The sequence below is a fragment of the Olea europaea genome, unplaced genomic scaffold (assembly GCF_002742605.1).
Source record: "Olea europaea var. sylvestris unplaced genomic scaffold, O_europaea_v1 scaffold3009, whole genome shotgun sequence".
Lineage (NCBI taxonomy): Eukaryota > Viridiplantae > Streptophyta > Magnoliopsida > Lamiales > Oleaceae > Olea > Olea europaea.
Window position 1 is genome coordinate 39,665 of NW_019248750.1, and position 23,304 is coordinate 62,968.

Sequence of the window (23,304 nt, forward strand, 5' to 3'; positions counted from 1 at the left end):
GACTCAGCTATTAAAATGCCTTGCCACTCTGCTCTGGTAGCAGGCTACTCTTAGTACTGCTTGTTCGCGAACCTTCTCAAGGAGGTCTAAATGTTTCATCGTACGTTCGAGAGACTCGAGCACCATTCTCCTTAGGCTGGGAAAACTGATTTCAACTGGGATGGTGGCCTCCATGCTAAATGCTAGCATGAAGGGGGTTTCACCCATCGTAATTTTATGCGAAGTTTTGTACGTCTAGAGTATTGAGGGCAGCTCGTCGGACCAAGAACCTTTGGCATTCCCGAGTCTTGTCCGGAGGTCTTGTAATATAATTCGATTCGTGACCTCGGCTAGGCCATTGCTCTGAGAGTGTGAAACTGATGTTAGTCGATGGTCAATGCCTAGGTTGGTGCAAAAACTTCTGAATTGTGCACTATCAAATTGTCGTCCATTATCAGTAATGAGGACCTTAGGTATCCCGAACCTACAAACAATGGATTTCCACACAAAAGCTCTAAGTTTGGGCTCCAAAATTGTTGCCAAGGGTTCTGCTTCTGCCTACTCAGTGAAGTATTCCACTGCCACTGCCACGAATTTTATTTGTCCTCTTGCCACCGGAAAAGGCCCGAGGATATCAATTCTCCACTGTTCAAAAGGGGCCAAACATGTTAGGGAAGTGAGGTCCTCAGCTGGAGAATGGATGACGTTGGAAAACCTCTGGCATTTGTCGCATTTTCTGACATATTCCAAGGCATCTTTCTTCATGGTGGGCCAATAGTACCCATACCTTATGAGCTTGAAGGCCAAGGCCCAAGCTCTTTGATGGTTTCTACATACACCTTCATGAACTTCAGCTAGAGCTCGGGATGATTCTGAGGGTTCAAGGCATCTGAGATATGGAAGTGTGAAACTTCTTCGAAATAGTACTCCTCCAATCATGCAGTACCTATATGCTTGAGATCTTATACTCCTCGACAATCTGGGGTCATTAGGAAGACTTCCATTACTTATGAACTCTGCAATTGGGTCCATCTATGACGGCTTATGATCAATGTCCATGACTCCAACTCTTTGAGTGATACTAGGCTCTGTTACCAATTTCACGTGGACTGTCCTCTCTAGCCCATCGATTCCAATGAATACCAATCTCGATAATGCATCAGCTTTACCATTATCAGCCCCAGGAATCTTTATGATTTCGTAACTCTTGAATTGTCGCTGGAGATCATGGACTTTTAGACAATACAATCTCATCTTCTCTTCTTTCCTTTCGAACGTCCCTTCTATTTGACCGACCACAAGCTGAGAATCGTTAAAAATTTTAATATGTTCGAGCTCAAGATTTCGGGCGAGCTCAAGGGCGATGATGATGGCCTCATATTCGACCTCGTTGTTGGTAGCTTCAAACTCAAATCTGAGTGCACATTGAATATCCACGAGTTTGTCAGGGCTCGTGATGATAAGCCCGGCTCCGGAACCTGTCGAATTGGATGCTCCATCAACAAAGATGTTCCAAGTGTCTGAAGTATAATTGTTCGAGTTATCCCTGGCCCCCGAGACCTTGGGTTGAGTTCTGCAATGAAGTCAGCCAAGGTCTACACCTTGATAGATGGTCAGGATTTATACTCGATGTCAAATTTTCCCAGTTCGATTGCCCACTTTAGTAACCTATCGGAGACGTCGAGTTTTTGTAATATATGCTTAAGGGGTTGATTAGTGAGCACAACTATGGAGTGAGACTGAAAATATTGTTTAAGCTTTCGTGCTGCCACAACTAATGCAAGAGCAAGTTGTTCTGCCAAAGTATATCTGGTCTCTGCTTTGAGCAAGACCTTACTGACGTAGTATATAAGTTGCTAGGCTTTGTTAACTTCTTTCACTAGCACACCGCTAACTGCATTCTGGGATACGGCCAAGTATAAATACAAAGTATCACCATGCTCGGGTTTAGTGAGGATAGGAGGAGATGTCAGCGTTTCCTTAAGTTCGTGAAAAGCCCTTTCACATTCCTCATCCCATTCAAAATTTCGATTTTCCCTGAGGACTTTGAAAAATGGGAAGCATTTGTCGGCTGCTCGAGACATAAACCTGTTGAGGGCAGCAATACGGCCTGTTAATTTTTGGACCTCTTTCTTGGTTTTAGGTGGCTCCATTGGTGCCAACGCCCCTATTTTATCTGGGTTGGCTTCGATTCCCCTGTAAGTGATTATAAAACCCAAGAACTTTCCCGAGGCAACGCCAAATGCACATTTTTCGGATTTAGCTTCATTCTGTACTTACGCAGCGTGGTGAATACCTCCTCGAGGTCTGATACATGGTTGCCCACTTGCTTGCTCTTTACAACCATGTCATCGACGTAGGCCTCAATCTTTCTCCCAATCATACCTGTAAAAACTTTATTGACAAGTCTTTGATATGTTGCTCCTGCATTCTTCAAACTGAATGGCATGACCTTATAGCAATATATGGCAGAATTGGTCATGAATGATGTCTTCTCTTGGTCTTCCTCGGCCAGAAGAATTTGATGGTACCCCGAGAAGGCATCCAAAACACTGTATAATTTGTGCCTGACATACTATCCACCAAATCGTCGATTCGAGGTAGAGGGTAGCTGTCTTTTGGACATGCTTTATTGAGGTCTATGAAATCAATGCAGACTCTCCATTTACCACTAGCCTTTTTTACCAGGACGACATTGGCAAGCCAGTCAGGATAATTGACCTTGCGGATGAACTGAGCCCTGATCAGTTTGTTAATTTCTTCCTTTATGACCTGTCGTCGTTCTGATGCAAACTGCCTCTTTCTTTGCTTGACTGGATGAGTCCCGGGCTTAGTGTTGAGCCTGTGTACTACAACCTCGGGGTCGACGCCAGGCATATCCTCCACCTTCCATGCAAAGACATCAATGTTGCGGGATAAGCAGTTAATAAGTTCGGTCATGAGGGCCGTATTCAGATCTCGACCAACCGTTACTTTCTTCCCATGCTCGAGCTCTATCTCCATTAACCCTTCCACTAGGGCGAGTCTCCCCCATGCTCAAGCTCTATCTCCTTTTTTGAGATTTGCATGACGTCCGTCTTTATTTTCCGAACACAAGTAACATAGCATTGTCTGCCAGCAGCTTAGTTTTCGCGTACTACCCCGACGCCATGACTGGTGGAGAACTTCATGGTGAGATGGAAGGCAGACACGACGGCTTTTACCTTATTGAGCAATGGTCTTCCCAGGATGGCGTTGTATGCCATGGATGACCGGACGATCTGAAAAGATGTAATCACCGTTACCTGTTCCTTACCCGAGCCTAAGGTAAGAGGTAGCTCGACCACTCCCTCCGGGACAATAATACCCCCCCTCGAATCCTTGAAGGAGGGTTTTCTCTGTCTTCAACTGTTCGGGAGAAATTCCCATTTTTGTGAAGGCTTCGTGTGACAATATGTTAGCGGCACTCCCGTTGTCGACTAAGATCCTCTTTCCTTCAAAGTTTGCTACTATTGTAGAGATGACTAGGGCATCATCATGAGGAAAAGATACGCCCTCTAGATCCTTCATACCAAATGTTATGTCCTCGAGGTCACCATGATTTGTTTTCGAGGATGTCATGTATTGTCAGGCATACTACTTCCGCCCAGTGTTCGAATCTCCTCCTGACGCAATACCCCCGACGATGATGTTGATGATTCCAATAGTGGGTTAACCATCCCTTTTTGCTTCAGAAGCTCTTTCCCTACCACAATCATTCTTTGGGAGTTTGTCGTTACCGACGTAGGAACTCAGAAGTCCTCTTTTAATAAGGGCTTCAATCTCCCGTTGCAGGGCTTTACAATTTTTCGTGGTATGCCCATGATCCCGATGGAACTCACAGTACTTGCTCATGTCCCTGGACTGGGGTGGTGACCTCATTCTCGCAAGCCATTTGAGCTCCTTCATATCCTTGATCTCCATCAAGATATTTGTTTTCGATGTATTTAAACGCGTGAATGATGTCGGGGGAACCTCCTGCCTCTGTTTACTCCGAGGTGGTTCTTGACGGGGGTTAGGGTCATGCGCTCGTTTATACTCGACCCTATCATGGGATGGTCCAACCTTCCCCAAGTTCAGTGTTTTCTCCATATTTATGTACTTCTCGCCTCGGGTAAGAAGCTCGGTCACTGTCTTCGACGGAGTTTTGGATAGCGACATTTTGAAAGCGTCACACTTTATGGCATATGTGAGGGCAGAAACTGCTGCCGTTATATGAAGGTCGGGAACCTGGAGCCTTTCCTTGTTGAACCTGATCATGAAGTTACGTAGGGTCTGCCCCTGTCGAAGTTGCATGAGGGAGGCTGCTGTTTTCCTGATGCATTTACTGCTTGCGAAGAAGGCGAAGAACTTGTCTGCTAAATTCGAGAATGAGGCTATTGAGTTGGGCTCTAAGGTCGAGAACCAATCCCTAGCTACATTCGTCAAAGTTTGCGGGAAGGCCTTGCACATCACCTAATCTGGTGCAACCTATTGATTCATGACATCGGTGTATACTTTAAGATGGTTGATTGGATCGGTAGTCCCATCATACTCTTTTATCCTAGGATACTTGAATCTGTCTGGCAGGGGGAATGACAATATGTCAGGGGTAAAAGGAGTGTTAGGACTGAATTTTGTTGACCCTTTGTTGTTCTGAAGTAGGCCCACCGTAATTCCTTCCTGAATAATCCAGGTGAGTTCTCCAAACTCTATGGTCACTAATCTCGAGCCCGAGGTGCCATGTTGTGTACCCGAGCCCCCGGCTCCGCCATTGTCAGGGACATTCCGAGGAGCTCAAGCTCGAGCATCAGCCACAAAACCCCCCTGGGCAGCCGGTGGGGGTGATGGATGTGAATTCCTTTGACTTAGCAGCTGGATCAGCGTGACGACCTGTTGTCTAAGCTCCTCGAAGGCTCCGACGGTGACGACTGCTGGCTGGGGCTCTGGCACTTCCAATGATTCCTCTTGAGGAGCAGGAGGATCCTCAGGAGGGGGTTGGTTTGGAGCGGATGAGCTTGCTGGTGGAAGACCTGAGCGCGTGTTAACCATGGCTTTTGGTAGCGTTTTCCCATAGACGACGCCAATGATGCTACCAAAAATCGTACCTGAGCAATTTCCAGCTGCACGATTAATGACGAGCACGAACGTGAACTTTTGTTACCTAAAACAAAGGCGATGAGGTGTGTTCTCGTCGTCCCTCCGATACTTAAGTTAGAATATGTACGTGAGGCTATGGATTGAAAATTGCATAAAAGTAAGTACCTGAATAATGAGGTGAAACCATGTATTTATAGTGTTAGGTGGTTGAGTCCTATTAGGATTGAACAATTGGGGAATCTTTATCTCATAAAGTCCAATCGGAGGTGGATGTTTGACATGCACAACAAGTGTGAGATCAGTACAAGTCTAACAACAGTAAACTCCTCCTGCATCTAGAAGTCTTGTGGGGTATCAAGTGTGACACGTCACTATTCGTAGGAGGATGTGATATCGTTAAAGTAAAAAGCATGAGGACATTGAAATACCGAGGACTCCACTGCCCGACCTCATGGTACAATTAGGAGAGAGGTCCATATCCTCGGGATGTTTTCCATAAGCATGAGGACCGTCATACCCGACGAATATATTTTGAAAACCAAGTTGGGAGTCATCGGGAAATCTGAGGTCAAGATAAATAGATGGACCATATCAAAGATATTATTCTATTTGCTTGATTTTTGATTTGAACCTAGTTTCCTCATTTTATTTTTTTCGGCCATGTTCCGTTCCTGATTTATCATCCTCATTCAGTAGCTATGCTGAACTTTTGTACATTTTTTCAATACTATCAATGACAATATATTTTCACTCTGCAATAATCATGTTAAACTTTTATATATATTGTTCCAATAGAACAATCATCTATTATATATCCTTTCATTGGCCGATCCAAGAATATTATTCAGTATTGGCGATATTCAACTTAGGTTGAATTTTGAGTACAACACCTGAGATGAACTTTGAATTTGTCCTTTAAATTATAGTTTGCAATATGCATTTAAATATTTTCTAACTAATCTATAATCTCAAAATGGATGAATTCTTCTAAAGCAAACTTAATGGGCCTTAATACCCCAAGCCCAAAGCTCAGAAGGTGGGTCCGCCCCTGTAATAATCCTTCATTGTGCATATTGTTTTCGTGCAAAAACTATGTTAGCTCTCAGTGTATCGTTCGAATATTATTTGTCATTAGACTTCTATGTATTGTCACCAGTATTATTGAATGTTCTCAAAAGGGGTAGTTAATTCTAATATATCCCTTGTTTGAGCCCCATTCTTTTGGACAAATACATTTTTCAATAGTGTTTTGACATCATTTCAATTATACTTTTTTCAATAAAATAATATTATACGCAAATTTAAAATTTATTCTTATTTTTTAACCACATATTTTCCATCAATACACTATTCAAAAATTCATTCTTCTCAAAAAATGGGGCTCAAACAAGGGCATAGTTAGGTTCCATCAACTTGAATTTGTTCTTTTACTTAAAACGATAAGGCAACAGTGCAAATTATTCATTTAAAAAAAAATTATGTAAACAGATTTTTATTTTGTAAAAATATGTCAAAACAACATTGTCATAGAAATATTTCACTAATCTATAAAAGAAAATTGAACTAATTCTTGAGTACCGAGATTAATTTCACAGGGTCTGTCAGGTCCCTCATTGTAGCATATGGGCTCCACATGTAATAAAAAGACTCCGATAGGCCCCATTGTGTGTGTATCCTAACGAATCAGGTTCCTATACTTCAAGCAGGATTAAAATTGTACACTTCTTTGAATAAAACTTTCCCAAGTAAATGAAAAAGGAAATATCATTTTTTTTCTTTATCAATGGCTGAATAGTCTTTTCAAATATTCTAGTGAAATGGTGACTAATCTATTTTTAAAATAATCTTTTAGGGAGAGAAGACTGGTTATCGGTAGATGGTCAACCCACGGCGTCGTCTCATTTTGATTTGTCGTTTCTTTGATGGGGTTGTCTTCCTTCAGACAATTTAATGCGGATTTTATGATATTTTTCTTTTCTGATATTTATAACATTTAGCAATGTTATTAATTAAATATATTCAAAAAGTTGCCACGTGATTGATTATTCCATTTAATGGCATTAAAGCTAATGTATTAAATCTATCACAAAAGAATACGATTAATGCTATCTGAAAATAACAAAATTTGGTATATTTGAATTTAATGAGAGTTTTTCTTCAAAATTTACCATAATTATATTTTGATTTTCAATCCGCATGAAGAGGGAGATGCAGTTTAATTAATTGCCTCACATATCACAAAAAATAATGCTATTCACAATTGTTCGCTGCGACAATCGCCATGTGTGGTATACACATGACAGGTAGTTATTTGATAATGCATCAAATAACAATCTGTCATGCGTATAAAAGGTAGGGCTATTGTCACAGTGAGTGACTGTGAATAACATTACTTCATCATAAAATGACGGTGGATCTTATCAGTCTAGACAGTTCATTATCACAAGTTCCAACAATTTCAACAAAATCACCCTAGGTATAAGGGCCTCACCTAAGTGATTTTCAACTTTATCACAAGCTTCAATTTCTTCAATAGACTCGCCCTTAGTACAAGGGCCTTAGCTAAGCATATTGCAGCCTTATCATTGGCTTCAAAAACTTAAGTACACTCACTTTCGTCATCAAGGCCTCACCTAAGTGAATTTCAGCCTTATCATAAGCTTCAACAGACTCGCACTTTGTGTAAAGGCCTCGCCTAAATGAATTTTAACCTTATCACGGGTTTCAATTACTTCAGTAGGCTAGTTCTTAATTTGAGAACCTTGCCTAAGTGTGTTTTAGTTTTATCACAAGCTTCAACTACTTTAACAGACTCGTCCTCTATCCTCAGCATAAGGGCATCATCTAAGTTGTATTTCAACCCCATTACATGCTTTAACAACTTCAATGGGCTTGCTCTTAAAGTAAGGGCTTCGCTTAAGTGAATTTCAATCTTATCAGAGGCTTTAACAATATCAACAGGTTCATCCTCAGCACAAGGGTTAGGGATGTCAACGATTCGAGTCGAGTTGGCACGCGAGTCGAAAATAGAGGCTCGGGTTCGGCTCAAACTTTTTTAGGTCGGGCCTTTTTTGGCCGAGCTAAGTCGAGCAAAAGCTCAACCAAAAAATTAAGGCTTGACCCGAGCTTTTGGCTTCAACCTTACCGAGCTGAGTCAAGCTGGCTTGATTTTTTTAAAAAATTTTTTCCATGATGAAGGAAGTTGGCACATTGCTTTTAAGGCAGCCTTTTTTTTCGTGGTGGCCAGCAAGCCATGTGGGCTAGCTCGGGTTCGACCCGACATCCCCAAGATGGGGCTTAGCTCGAGTTTTTTATGGGTCGGGCTACGAGTGGCCTGAGCATGCGAGCCAATTTGCCATCCCTAACAAGGGTCTCATCTAAGTGGCTTCAACAACTTCAGCAGGCTCGTCCTCAGCGAAAGGGCCTTACCTACAAGCTTCAACTACTTAAATAGGCTCGCCCTCAACGTAAGTGGTTTACCTATGTGAACTTCAGCCTTACCATAGCCTTCAACTACTTCAAGAGGCTCACCCTCAATGTTAGGGCTTCACCTAAGTGAATTTCGACCTTGTTAAAGGTTTCAGCTACTTCAACAGGCTTCCTTTCAACTTAAAGGCTGCGCGTAAGAAATTTCAACCTTATCACAGGCTACAACTACTTCAATAGGCTTGCCCTGAATATAAGGTTTCACTTAAGTTAATTTCAGCATTATCATAGGCTTCAATTATATCAACATGCTTACTATCAATGTAAGGGCTTCACCTACAATCAGGTTTGCACACTAACATGAAAATTCTACTCATACTAAACATCAAAAGTCTACACTTTCTATAAATAACCGTGCTTTGATTCGAGGGACTATTGTGCTACGTTATCCCTTTGCAATCGAGAGGTTAGAAAAGTAAAGGTTCAACCAACATAAAATAACCCATGCTAGAACACTGACTCTTTGAAACAGATTAAGCGGTATGAACAAAATTGCACAGTTTAATTCAAAAGTCCATGCATTATGTGAATATTCATATATGGACTTAGGGGACTATTGTTACGTCTTGTCCAGCATGGCTCCAAGTATAACTGTGGACCCGCACTCCATATGATTCTACCCATTTAGAAATTTGGTTGAACCCCTATGAGAGGCCTAACTCATATGCTGTAGCCAAACCCATTTGAAGGACTGGGCCCTTATGGATGAGATAAGATAAGAATAGGTGCTACAGAGGATATTTCGTACAATATCTTCCATTTATTGTTGAAGCTCTACCAAGTTAACATGCCAAGTCTAGTCCCTACATGTCAGACCTAGACCCGCCAACAGTCATAACAATAAATGCATCTGAACCTAGGACTAAAATACTGATATCTATAGTAAGGTGCCTTTTCCATTGGGATGAGTTCGCCTATTTCTTCATCCAATGGTTCACGCTCATTCCCTTTTACTATAAAAACTCACACATTGTGCCATTAAAAAATGCTATTGGTTTATTTTCTCAACATATAACTTTTGCAATATCTCTATTTTCTCTATATAATCTCCAAATCCGAATCCCTTTTCTTAAGTTGCTCATGTCTTAAGCAAGTCCCACATTTATATATTCATTCTTACCAAGGTTGACTTGACCGTCAGAGTATGGACGACGGCCTCCCACACTCTGAAGAATGCTAAAAAAATTTTCCATGATGAAGGAAGTTGGCACATTGCTTTTAAGGCAGCCTTTTTTTTCGTGGTGGCCAGCAAGCCATGTGGGCTAGCTCGGGTTCGACCCGACATCCCCAAGATGGGGCTTAGCTCGAGTTTTTTATGGGTCAGGCTACGAGTGGCCTGAGCATGCGAGCCAATTTGCCATCCCTAACAAGGGTCTCATCTAAGTGGCTTCAACAACTTCAGCAGGCTCGTCCTCAGTGAAAGGGCCTTACCTACAAGCTTCAACTACTTAAATAGGCTCGCCCTCAATGTAAGTGGTTTACCTATGTGAACTTCAGCCTTACCATAGCCTTCAACTACTTCAAGAGGCTCACCCTCAATGTTAGGGCTTCACCTAAGTGAATTTCGACCTTGTTAAAGGTTTCAGCTACTTCAACAGGCTCCCTTTCAACTTAAAGGCTGCGCGTAAGAAATTTCAACCTTATCACAGGCTAGGCTTGCCCTGAATATAAGGTTTCACTTAAGTTAATTTCAGCATTATCATAGGCTTCAATTATATCAACATGCTTACTATCAATGTAAGGGCTTCACCTACAATCAGGTTTGCACACTAACATGAAAATTCTACTCATACTAAACATCAAAAGTCTACACTTTCTATAAATAACCGTGCTTTGATTCGAGGGACTATTGTGCTACGTTATCCCTTTGCAATCGAGAGGTTAGAAAAGTAAAGGTTCAACCAACATAAAATAACCCATGCTAGAACACTGACTCTTTGAAACAGATTAAGCGGTATGAACAAAATTGCACAGTTTAATTCAAAAGTCCATGCATTATGTGAATATTCATATATGGACTTAGGGGACTATTGTTACGTCTTGTCCAGCATGGCTCCAAGTATAACTGTGGACCCGCACTCCATATGATTCTACCCATTTAGAAATTTGGTTGAACCCCTATGAGAGGCCTAACTCATATGCTGTAGCCAAACCCATTTGAAGGACTGGGCCCTTATGGATGAGATAAGATAAGAATAGGTGCTACAGAGGATATTTCGTACAATATCTTCCATTTATTGTTGAAGCTCTACCAAGTTAACATGCCAAGTCTAGTCCCTACATGTCAGACCTAGACCCGCCAACAGTCATAACAATAAATGCATCTGAACCTAGGACTAAAATACTGATATCTATAGTAAGGTGCCTTTTCCATTGGGATGAGTTCGCCTATTTCTTCATCCAATGGTTCACGCTCATTCCCTTTTACTATAAAAACTCACACATTGTGCCATTAAAAAATGCTATTGGTTTATTTTCTCAACATATAACTTTTGCAATATCTCTATTTTCTCTATATAATCTCCGAATCCGAATCCCTTTTCTTAAGTTGCTCATGTCTTAAGCAAGTCCCACATTTATATATTCATTCTTACCAAGGTTGACTTGACCGTCAGAGTATGGACGACGGCCTCCCACACTCTGAAGAATGCAACTTGCTTTAAGAATTTGCCTAGTATGCAGGACTGAAGGCTTACGTAGACATGAGAGGACTCGTCCTTACAAAAAACAGGTCAGACAATCACTATTAAAATATTGAAATACTAAGAATTTATTTGAGGAGTGTTTTCCCCCCTAATAATAATCTCCTCCATAATCATTTCCAACTACACATTTTGTAATATCCGTAACTTTTCCTAATTATTAACCACACATTCTCTCAAATAATGTAAGTAGTAATGCAATATCAAGTACTGAAAATAATCTATTTTATGTGAGCGTTAATGTAGCCTTTTTTTGGCCTCCATTCTCATCCAATCTTTTTACACTTTTCAAGCATTTATGGGCCCAGACAATAAAAATACAATTGATTTTGGCAATAATTCCTTCAACATGCCGTGAATTATTGAAGCGACATTTACCATTTTTTGTAGCTCCCATTAATGCCCTTTAATTTGCAGTAGGCGAGCCGCCAGGCGCTACATTTCCAATTAGATTTTGAGGGCAACATAGGCAGATTAGGCTTAATGGTAAAATGCAAATAGTATGTGTTCTGACATACATTTGACTGATTGTCCTGTGTTATAATGAGAAAGCTGTAATAAAATGAGATGGGTCCAAAAAAAAAAAAACTCATTAAAATGACTACCAAACGAGGGTGTAATATCAAGAAATCATATCCTTCTATATACAGAAAACTATAAAAATGTAGTCAAAAGATTCTGGTTGAAATACTTACCATTCGATCAGTTAACACTAGCTATTAATAGACCCGAAATATTTTTCACAACAATTAAAAATCAACAAGAATATTAAGGAAGCCAATAAATAAAGTTTGAAAGAATATGATATTTTTTTCAACAATCTCTTCCTTTGGATATGCCTAATTTCAAAAACTAAGATTAAAATTTTTAATGTGGTGTGTGATGATTGTGATAAACCAATTCACATAGACTAACTTATCCTTAGGCAGTTCTCATCACACATCATCTTCCTAACTTAAACATCCAAACACATTATTGAAGTGAAAAAATGCAAGTAATAACATCGAAAGCACAGATGTATGAAATTAGTTAATTCAACTAACAAGCAAACAATATAAAACCAGTGGATTCAACTAACTGCCATTCTTTTTTTAACCATTTCTATACCATCATATTTTTCACCATTAGTCTACCGTCATCAGTTCACCAAAAAATCTACTACTCACACTTTTTTAGATTAAAAGGGCGACTACAAAATGTGGGAGAGATTAAGCCAATCAAACAACTGTATATAATGTGTAATACAGTCATCTATAATACGTGAATCAAATAGTTAGGAACAAATATTTAGATTAGACAGTTAGAGTCAAAGAGTTGGGAGCAAAGAGTCAACTGTCAGTTCTAGTTGAAATTTTTGGTAATAGTATTGGAGGTTTACCACCTCTCTTGCGTGAGTGGCGAGCCCACAGGTGCTAAAGCATTAGCTGTTGAAATTTTGGAGCCTACATTTTAGGCTTCACAATTTCTTTCCTGTGTGTTAGACACATTTTTTCAAAAGTTGTAGAAATGTTGAAAAAAGGAATGTGCATGGAAACTCTTGCTAACAACAGCCGTATTTTTAGAAGAAATTTTTGCCATGCATTTAATGCAAGGCAACTTTGTTGAAAATTTGATGGACATGCAGTTAATGAGAAAGGTGGCAATTTTACTATAAATACGAGGCCAAAGCAGGAGCAAAAGATATGAGTGAAAAGAGAAGTGCAAGAAAAGTGTTGAGTGAAAACACGAGAGACAGTGAGCAAAGCATAAAAGTGAGAAGCAGTTAGGCTTCAGTTTGTGTAGAAAATCAACGAGAGAAAAATTGAGAGATTATCTTTGCATAGGCAAATAAAATACAGATAGTGTATTTGTTGTATTCATTTTCTTCTCTTATTGATATAGTAAAAGAATTGGTTTGGGTATGTGGACGTAGGCACGATTGTCGAACCACGTAAATTCTTGTGTCACTTGTACTTATTATTTTTGCTACATTTATTTCTTCTCAATTCAAATTATTTTGCGTCCCGCTAATCCTGACGGAATTAGTTGCGGTCTAATTTTCATAACAACTGGTATCAGAGCTCCAGAATTTAAGTGGGAGGAATGACAACAAATGAGAAGATATCCAAAATCGATAAGCTTGATGGTACAAACTTTGGATTTTGGAAGATACAAATGGAGGACTATTTGTACTAGAAGGACCTATATAAACCACTTCACGTAAAGTCGGAGGACATGACCAACGACGAGTGGGAATTACTTGACCGAAAGGCTCTTGGCGCAATAAGGCTAATATTATCAAAGTCAGTCGCTTTCAACATAAAAAATGAGAAGATGATGACATCTCTCATGGCGGCCCTAACTAGCATGTATAAACTACCATGTACAACAAACAAAGTCCAATTAATCAAAAAACTATTTACTATGAAAATGGTGGAAGGTGAAAGATTTGGAGAACATCTAAATGTGTTCAATGAAGTGACGGACCAGTTAAACACAATCGAAATCACGTTCAGTGATGAGGTTCGAGGTTTATTGATTCTCGGGCAGCTGCCTGAGAGTTGGAATGGCACGGTTATAGCAAGTAGTAGCTCTCTCGGAAAGTCCAAATTGAAATTTGAAGATGTCGTGAGTATGATCCCGACCGAAGAAATACGAAGACAATCAGAAGGTGTTTCCACTTCTAGAGCCGCTTTGAACCTGGAGAGCAGAGGCAGAAGTTCGCACAGAGGTAAAGGGCATTGTAGGAGCAAGTCAAGGTTTGGTAGATCAAAACCCAAAAATTTAAAGAATTCCAACAAATCAAAAGTTGTTGAATGTTGGAATTGTGGCAAGATCGGATACTACAAAAATCAGTGTCAAGTTTCCAAGAAAGAAAATGAAAACAAGACCGAGGCCAATGTTGTAGTAGAGGAATCAGATGATGCTTTGATATGCTCTTTGGAAAGCAAAGCAGAATACTAGGTAATAGATTCTGGAGCATCTTTTCATGCTACATCAAACAAAGAACTCTTTACGAGTTATGAGTTAGGCAATCTTGGAAAAGTGTATCTTGGTGATGATCAACCTTGTGACGTAGTCGGCAAAGGCGAAGTGCAGATCAAGCTTAATAGATCTGTATGGAAATTGAAGGATGTCAGACATATTCCAGACTTGAGGAAGAACTTGATATATGTGGGCCAACTATCAAATGAGGGTTATATCACAATCTACAACGGTGATATTTGGAAGGTTTCCAGGGGTGCAGTGACCATAGCACGAGGCAAGAAAAGTGGTACTCTTTACACCACGACGAGTGCTTGTGGAATAATTGCAGTTGATGATTCGAATGAAGATCCGAATCTATGGCACCAGAGACTAGGGCATATGAGTTAGAAAGGACTCAAGGCTAATATTTGGAAGGTTTCCAAGGGTGCAATGACTATAGCACGAGGCAAGAAAAGTGGTACTCTTTACACCACGACGAGTGCTTGTGGAATAATTGCAGTTGATGATTCGAATGAAGATCCGAATCTATGGCACCAGAGACTAGGGCATATGAGTTAGAAAGGACTCAAGGTAGGACTTCAATCTATTGATGCAGACCTATGTGAGAGTTGCATCTTCGGGAAGCAGAAGCGAGTGAGTTTCAACAGGTGTGGCAGAACTCCGAAGCAGGGAAAACTAGAGTTAGTCCACACAGATGTTTGGGGACCAGCTGCAGCTCCATCTATTGGCGAAAAGTCTTATTTTGTGACTTTCATCGATGATCACTCCAGAAAAGTATGAGTCTACTTCTTGAGACACAAATCTGAAGTGTTCGGGATGTTCAAGAAGTAGAAAGCTATGGTGGAGAATTAAACAGGTTTGAGTAAAGAAATTGAGATTAGATAACGGCGGAGAGTACGAACATACTGATTTCAAAAAGTTTTGTTACCAGAATGGTATCAATCTGAAAAGAACGTTGCTAGGAACATCGCAAAAAAATGTTGTGGTCGAACGAATGAACTGGACGTTGACAGATAGAGCCAGAAGCATGCGGTTACATGCTGGCTTGCCTAAACAATTTTGGGCTGAAGCTATCAACACAGCAGCATACTTAATCAATCGCGGTCCATCAGTGCCTTTGGAGTACAGGATACCGGATGAAGTATGGAGCAGAAAAGAAATAAAACTTTCTCATTTGAAAGTTTTTGGTTGTGTCGCATATGTACATATTAGTGATCAAGCTAGGGATAAGCTTGACCCCAAATCACTAAAGTGTACCTTCATTGGATATGATGGAGATGAGTTCGGGTATCGCTTTTAGGATGATAAGAACAATAAGGTCATCAGAAGTCGGGATGTCATATTCAATGAAAGGGTGATGTACAAGGACAGAGAATCCAGTGACATACATGATAATCCAACATATGTTGAGTTGGATGATACTCCAAGTAGTAGTATGTCAAAGCAGACAGATGAAAGTCCTCAGCCAGAGGAAGTTGTTGTGGAGACTTTACCTCCAACTCCTATTCCTAGAAGATCTTTCCGACCACATGTTCCAAACAGAATATACATAAATTATTTGTTACTTACTAACGCCGGTGAACCTGAATGCTATGTAGAGCAGTTAGATGTGAAAACTGCCTTTCTCCATGGTGACCTAGAGGAGGAGATAGATATGTAGCAACCAGAGGGTTTCTCAATCAAAGGAAAAGAGAAGCTCGTGTGCAAATTGAAGAAAAACTTGTATGGCTTAAAACAAGTTCCAAGACAGTGGTACAGGAAGTTTGATGAATTTATGCAGAAAAATGGCTACTACAAGTGCAATGCTGACCATTGTTGCTATTTTAAGAGGCTAGAGTCCAGCTACATTATTTTGCTACTTTATGTTGACGACATGTTAGTAGCGGGACCAGACATGAACGAAATCCAGAAATTAAAGAAGCAACTATCAGCAGAATTCGAAATGAAGGACTTGGATCTAGCTAAATAAATTTTAGGGATGAGAATTTGTAGGGACAAGTAAAAAGGCACTTTGCAGTTATCCCAAGTCAAGTACATTAGTCAAGTTTTGCAGAGGTTCAACATGCACAATGCAAAGGCGATTAGCACGCCATTAGCTAATCACTTCCGTCTATCAAACGACCAGTCTCCGAAAACAGAAGACGAAAGAAACTTCATGGCTAATATTCCATATGCCTCAGCCATTGGAAGTTTAATGTATGCCATGATCTGTACAAGAACAGACATTGCTCATGCAGTGGGAGTTGTGAGCAGATTCATGACAAATCCAGGAAAATAGCATTGGGAAGCAGTGAAGTGGATACTGAGATATCTACAGGGTACTGTTGATAAATGTTTGTGGTTTAAAAGAAGTGAGTTAGCACTACAAGGTTTTATAGATGCAGATTTTGCTGGCGAGATTGATCACAGGAAAAGCACCACCGGTTATGTATTCACAGTTGGTACTACTGCAGTGAGTTGGGTTTCGGAAAAACAGAAGATTGTCGTTTTATCCACTATAGAAGCGGAGTACGTGGCAGTAACCGAAGCTAGCAAAGAGATGATTTGGTTACAAGGTCTGCTGACAGAATTGGGTCTCAAGCAGGAAAAGAATGTTTTGCACAGTGACAGTCAGAGTGCTATACATCTGGCAAAGAATGTAAAATTTCATTCGAGAATGAAGCACATAGGTCTTGTTATCACTTCATCAGATCTCTCTTAGAGGATGGAATATTAACATTGGAAAAGATCCTGGGCAGCAGAAACCTAGCTGACATGTTAACCAAGACGGTAACTACGGAAAAATTTGAGTTGTGTTCAACTTCAATTGGCCTTCTAAAATGAAGACGAGGAAGGTGATCCACACCAATTTTACTAAAAAAGAACTGCATGCAGGATGTTTCAAGGTGAAGCCACATTAGTCTCCAAGTGGAAGATTGTTGAAATTTTGGAGCCTACATTTCAGGCTTCACAATTTCTTTTCTGTGTGTCAGACACATTTTTTCAAAAGTTGCAGCAAATGTTGAAAAAAGGAATGTGCATGGAAACTCTTGCTAACAACAGTTGTATTTTTGGAAGAAATTTTTGCCATACATTTAATGCAAGGCAACTTTGTTGAAAAATTGATGGACATGCATTTAATGAGGAAGGTGAGAATTTTACTATAAATACGAGGCCAAAGTAGGAGCAAAAGATATGAGTGAAAAGAGAAATGCAAGAAAAGTGTTGAGTGAAAACACGAGAGACAGTGAGCAAAGCACAAAAGTGAGAAGTAGTTAGGCTTCAGTTTGTGCAGAAAATTAACGAACGAAAAATTGAGAAACTGTCTTTGCATAGGTAAATAAAATACAGAAAGTGCATTTGTTGTATTCATTTTCTTCTTTTGTTGATATAGTAAAAGAATTGGTGTGGGTTTGTGGACGTAAGCACGATTGTCAAACCACGTAAATTCTTGTGTCACTTACACTTATTATTTTTGCTACATTTACTTCTTCTCAGTTCAAATTATTTTGCGTCCCACTGATCCTGGTGGAATTAGTAGCGGTCTAATTTTCATAACATCAGCAGCTTCAGTCTGATTTGGCGGAGTGTCAGAACCATGTACCTCTAGTGGTGTTGGAGTGGAACGGTAGCTTTCTATGGTTGGTATTCGGGGAAACCAAGGGTAACCACCTTCATGGCCTCCTCGATGCTTTTATTTCCCAAAAACTAGATTTTCTCCAATTCTCTGTGAATGAATTAAAAATTGTTAGTAAAACTTTTTGAGTGCGAAAAAAAATCCGTGCAACCGTGTTTTTGGTAGCTCTAAGCTGGTACTCAATGACATCCAAATAGTCAGATTGATATGTTGGCAACAAATAGCGTGGAACTCTATGAATTAGGTTAGGTACATCCTGCAAATTTACAAATTCAGTCACACGCATAGTTGGTATATCAGTAGAGAATCTGTCTGTTGCCATCAATAGAACACCAAGATTAACCAGAAAATTGTGGAACAGATTAGGATTTGGCAATTTGTACCGTTCAGCAATTATTGGCCCTTCATGCACAATTCGATCAAATATCATCTTCACCACATTCAACCCAGCTAAAACAGAACCACATCTCTTTCATGAAATAGTGCTGATCGGTGGGTCAACAAATTAATATTGTGAATCAAGATTTTGTGCGAGACATTGTATTTTAGCAACAATCTAAATGCAGGCACGTTATCCACTTTATGAGACTAGTTCATACCAGCAATCTCCATATCTACCTCATCATTGGTCAGCAGACTCTACCACCTCCTCCATTCCCAGCTAGTCTCTCAACATAGATGGACTAAAGGTAACAAGTCTGCTCTTAATGTAAGTCTGTCACCTAAAAGGATTCCCAGCCTTCCCAATATTCTTCGGTATGTTTGCAAAGAAATTATTCACAACAATTTTATTAAATTTACCACCAAACATCAACAGTTTCTCCAACTTGTAAACCCAAAAATCTCATCCAAACTAGTTCTTACAAATTCTTCTATCAACATTTTAAACTCCTTTATAATTTTTTGATGTGCAGCAAATGAAACATACATGGTTTCATTTTGATCAGACATAAAACAACAATTATGAAGATTGACAGAGTGATGATCTTTGGAAAAAGTCTCAAACCTGAACAGTTCTGGCTCTGAACTAGGAGTCCCGAGGACTCTATATGTTCCACTTCCAGGTGTAAAAGGTCTGGACAGAATGTCTGGTGCGTCTTATAAGTTTCTCCAACCTTCTTTTTTTCCATCCTCCGCCCTGGTGGCCATTTCTCTAGGCGGAGAAATGGACTCAGAGGAGTCATCAACATCATCTTTAGAAGTTTCAAATTAAGAATCAGAGCATTAAGGCTCTAGTTCCTTACTGGCTTTGACGTTCTCCACAAAGTCAGGACTGATTCTCCTTTCTACAATCTGCCCAGTTAGTTTTTCACTATCACTAGACTCTTGATATTGGTCTATTTCCTCTTCAATGCTGTCACCCTTGGAAACATTGCCCTTTGACATCTCACTTTCATTGTCTCCTATTTTCACCTTGCGGCTTGGGTAAGTCACCGGTTCGTTTGGATATGTGGCAGGACATGCCACTGTAGGTTGAGTGGACTCATCTGAGGACAGACACTCATGGATTTTTGTAGGAGGTGTAGGGAATTTACTTAAACATGCACAGCGGAATTTAACAAATTTCAATTCCCATTCAGGATTCAGCTTTGTATTTAGATAAAAATTGTGATAAGAAATATACCTTTTCTTGTAATTTATAAACTCCTTCGCGTTATTCCTTTCAAGCAGCTTGAATCTGCCTCCCACAGCTGTCCAATTGTCCAGCCTCCAATGAAATCCACACAGAGAATAGACTGCAACAGCTAGGGTTTCTCTCTTGTGCCAGCAAGAATAATGAAAACTTTATGGACCTCAAACCCTAGCTATGTATATATATAAACCCAAACGGACCTGGTCCGGTCCAGTCCAATATTTAATTAATCCAATTAATTAAACCCGATTCGTGAATTAATTAATCCAATTAATTAATTCGGGAATATAAATAACAAATTCAATTAATTAATTTATCCAACGATTGTTAAATTAACCAATTGACAATTTGCAATCTTCCAATTCTCTTTTGTGTGCGACCCATTAGGTTCCCTACCACGATGCGTAACGTCATGAAATATTATTTTGATCTAATCAAAATTGATAAATTAATACACCATTTTAATTTATCGTCAATTCACACTCGCCGTCCCTGATTGACATCTAGCAATGTGTCAGAGCAATACATGTGATGGGAAATGTCACGTGGTATGACAAAATCAAATTCGTTCGTTTACCGTGAAACTATTATCCCTTCATCAATACGATCCGATCAATTACGAGATATGAAATTGTGTCAATCTCGATCATTGATCATATCTTTCACTCCACTATTAAGTCAATATAAATCGAAAACTCCTTTTCGACTTATGAGTACACCTTGGCCAAGGATTTCATCATCGACTTAATTGAATGAAACGCAGATCATAATCTCCTATTATCTAAGAGTGACGAATCCTTTATTGATCAATCACAACCTTCATACGATTTTTGACGTACCCGAATGATGTCGTATTAGTGGCCCTTTCAGAGCAACATCCAACACCGCCAAAGTATGATTGTCCTAATATAAGGTACCATGACGACCTCAAGTCAAAGGACCAATTCCACTACCGAACGTTAGAGATTAGCCACTGACACTCAAATAGTTATCCATATGGAATCTCTTAGCGGGTCTCCAATGTTTTGTTCTATAATAAAACATCCACGTGTTCATTTAAGTGTCACCATACTTTAGCTCGTGAGATCAGTTACTTACTTCACAAGTAAGAAAAACCACACGTGATGGTCTAACTGTATTAATAATATCCGTATCTCGTTATTACTTATGACCATGGTTTATTCAAGATCCAATTATATGTAATTTGTATCTCACAATCATAACTCCTTGTGATTAACAGATTACCTAAAAATTGGATCTTCAGATTCTATTATTTAATATTATTTATCACAAAATTAATTTAAATAAATAATAGATTTCGCCAAAATCAAATGCATTAAATATATTAAAAGCGTTTACAACCTAAATCGATTGGATCTAGGGCGTAATACTTACAGGATGTTCATAAGGCACAGTGGCCATTGACACGTCTAACCCAGATTTTATGGCCTTAGAGGATGGTTAGGAAGTAGCATTTGGCTGGTTCCGCAAAATTCGTAGCACAACGCCTCTTCTAATAGCAACGCATCCTGAAGTTTCACATTTTCCTTTTGAAATTACAAGGTGCTAATTCAATTGATGTCTGAGTTGCTAGCTTTACAAGAATTGTCATCGCCTCGTCAGTGCAATGGACTAACAGGTCTAATATGAAAATGCCCAACAATATTCTAATGTACCAAATAAAGTGAATTTATATTCATTCGAGTCTCAATTGCATTTGCTGCGACCTGCAAACACGATTGTTTACCTGTTGATTCAAAACTTGAAAATACTTCAAATTTTAACCATAACTCAGTCCTGGAGCTGTAAGGCATATTGGCTGCACACTCTATTACTTAATGAAACATCCAGAGTATCAACCAATATAGATAAATAAGTTCCATCGAGGCAGATAATAAAATCAAAAAAATCCAAACAAGCCTTCCACTGGGCAGATGCTAAGAGAACCCTTGCTTATTATTCACATCTCCTATGGGGCTCAGAACCTATAATTACTTATAATCATTTTCAAACATGCTTTTAGCGGTGATAAGTCTTCCAAGTTTCCCCTTTCGATGTGCCAAAGATTATTTTTCCAAACAATCTCTTCGCGAATTAAAAATTTTACGCTTATTTCAACACAGTAACACTCAACCCTTGTCAGCCATTCCATTCCCTAAATCCCTTTTCCTTCCTAATGGCCAACTCTTTCCAAGAACTTTTCTAAAATTCAATTACATTATCCCCCACAGCCTATACAGACTAAAAAAGACCATTTATCAATTAAAATCAAGCCATCAAAATTATAATAAGTAAATGCCTAAATGTAAATGGTAAAAGACTAAAAGAATTGAAAGAAACTCGAACTCACTGCCATAGTTAAGTGCCACTGGTAACTGGTTGTTTGGTTTTTGACAACAAAAATATCCATTGTCCAGGCCCCAGCCACAGCCAGTAGGTGTTTGAACTCACTGGGAGATGTCTCCAGGGAATTGCAAATCTACAAACTGCGTGCGAATGGTGCGATTCATGCGAAGCCAAGAGTGAACTAACTAAGCTAGGAAATGTCAGATTCTGGTCTCTGGAAGTTTGGAACAGAAGCTGGAAGCCTGGAGTTGGAAGCGAAAGAAGGAGATGTCGATCCGAGCGAGAGAGACTCAGAGATGGCACTTTAGACGGAGACAGGAAGCATTTGCAGATTGGGGAAAAATATATTTCAATTTGGGCATTTAGGGAAATTGGATAATGGATCGGGTTTAGTGGATTACGAGTAGGCTTGAACTTGAGAGTTTTGGGCTACTCTTGGCTGGGGCCTGAGCTGCCATTACTAAAAAGGAAAAAAAAAAAAATGGGCCAACAAAATGAGGCCCCCTTGGATTTTGGGCCCGAGGCGCTGGCCTCATCCGCCTGACCTCAAGACCGGGCTTGGTTCTTATCATTGAAAAATAACTTGAAAACAGGAAGGAGGTAGATCAAATGTAGGGAAAATTTGTGAGAAATCTGAAGTAGATGAAGTGCTTAAGCCCTAACTTCGTGATTTAGAAAGGGAAAATCCATCAATTTAAAGAAAATTGCACACAGGTAACAAATTTCGAAGTGCATGAGGGAGTTGAATAATAAAACATTGTTTTTGTACAATTACTTCAATAACTGCCCTACTATCTCAACAGGTACCTTTTTGCCGCCTCAATTTTAAATCCAATTTCTTTCAACTTAATTCCAATTAAGGAAAAATCCATCCCTTCAAATTCTACTAGATTTTATTTTAAAATTCTGGAGACCAATTTTCCTTTGTCCTGTAAAGGTGAGATATTATTACCTGGATTGTCATTGATTTGAAATTCTGTACAAAAAAAAAAAAAAAAAAAAAAAACCCACAAAAATCAATTACATAACAAATGAAAGTCAAAAATAGAATTCACACAATATTTTTATTTTTAAGCAAATTTCACATTTAATCAATTTTCATAATTAGTTCAAAATCAAGGGATCTTCCAATTAGATGTAAATAAATAATTAAATTAATTTAGCCTCGCTGATTATAATGTGAATGAGTGATAGAAATATCTAAACCACTCAATTATAGCTCGTAACCGGTACCTTAACCCAAGTTGACACTTGCAGCGACCAAGTACATAAATGTATTTCGCACCTGTCGCCATCTGAAATTGACTCTATAAATAGGAAATTATGTGTGCACCAAGACAATTTCACACACCTTAGCCCTCTCCTTCAATGGAGTTAACATTCACTTGGTTGTAGGGGTAGCTCTTTTCTCACGATTTTTATTTATTATCAAGGACAATTCTTCACACACCTATGGTGGTAGCCCTCTCCTTCAATGA

The 23,304-nt window shown here is 39.4% G+C and overlaps 1 protein-coding gene across 1 annotated transcript; it reads right to left on the reverse strand.

Moving 5' to 3' along the window:
• Positions 1-3,669: 3,669 nt before the first annotated feature.
• On the reverse strand, positions 3,670-4,449 carry LOC111384791. Its single transcript, XM_023009115.1, has one exon. The coding sequence runs from the start codon at positions 4,447-4,449 to the stop codon at positions 3,670-3,672; it is 780 nt and encodes a 259-aa protein (XP_022864883.1).
• Positions 4,450-23,304: the final 18,855 nt, after the last annotated feature.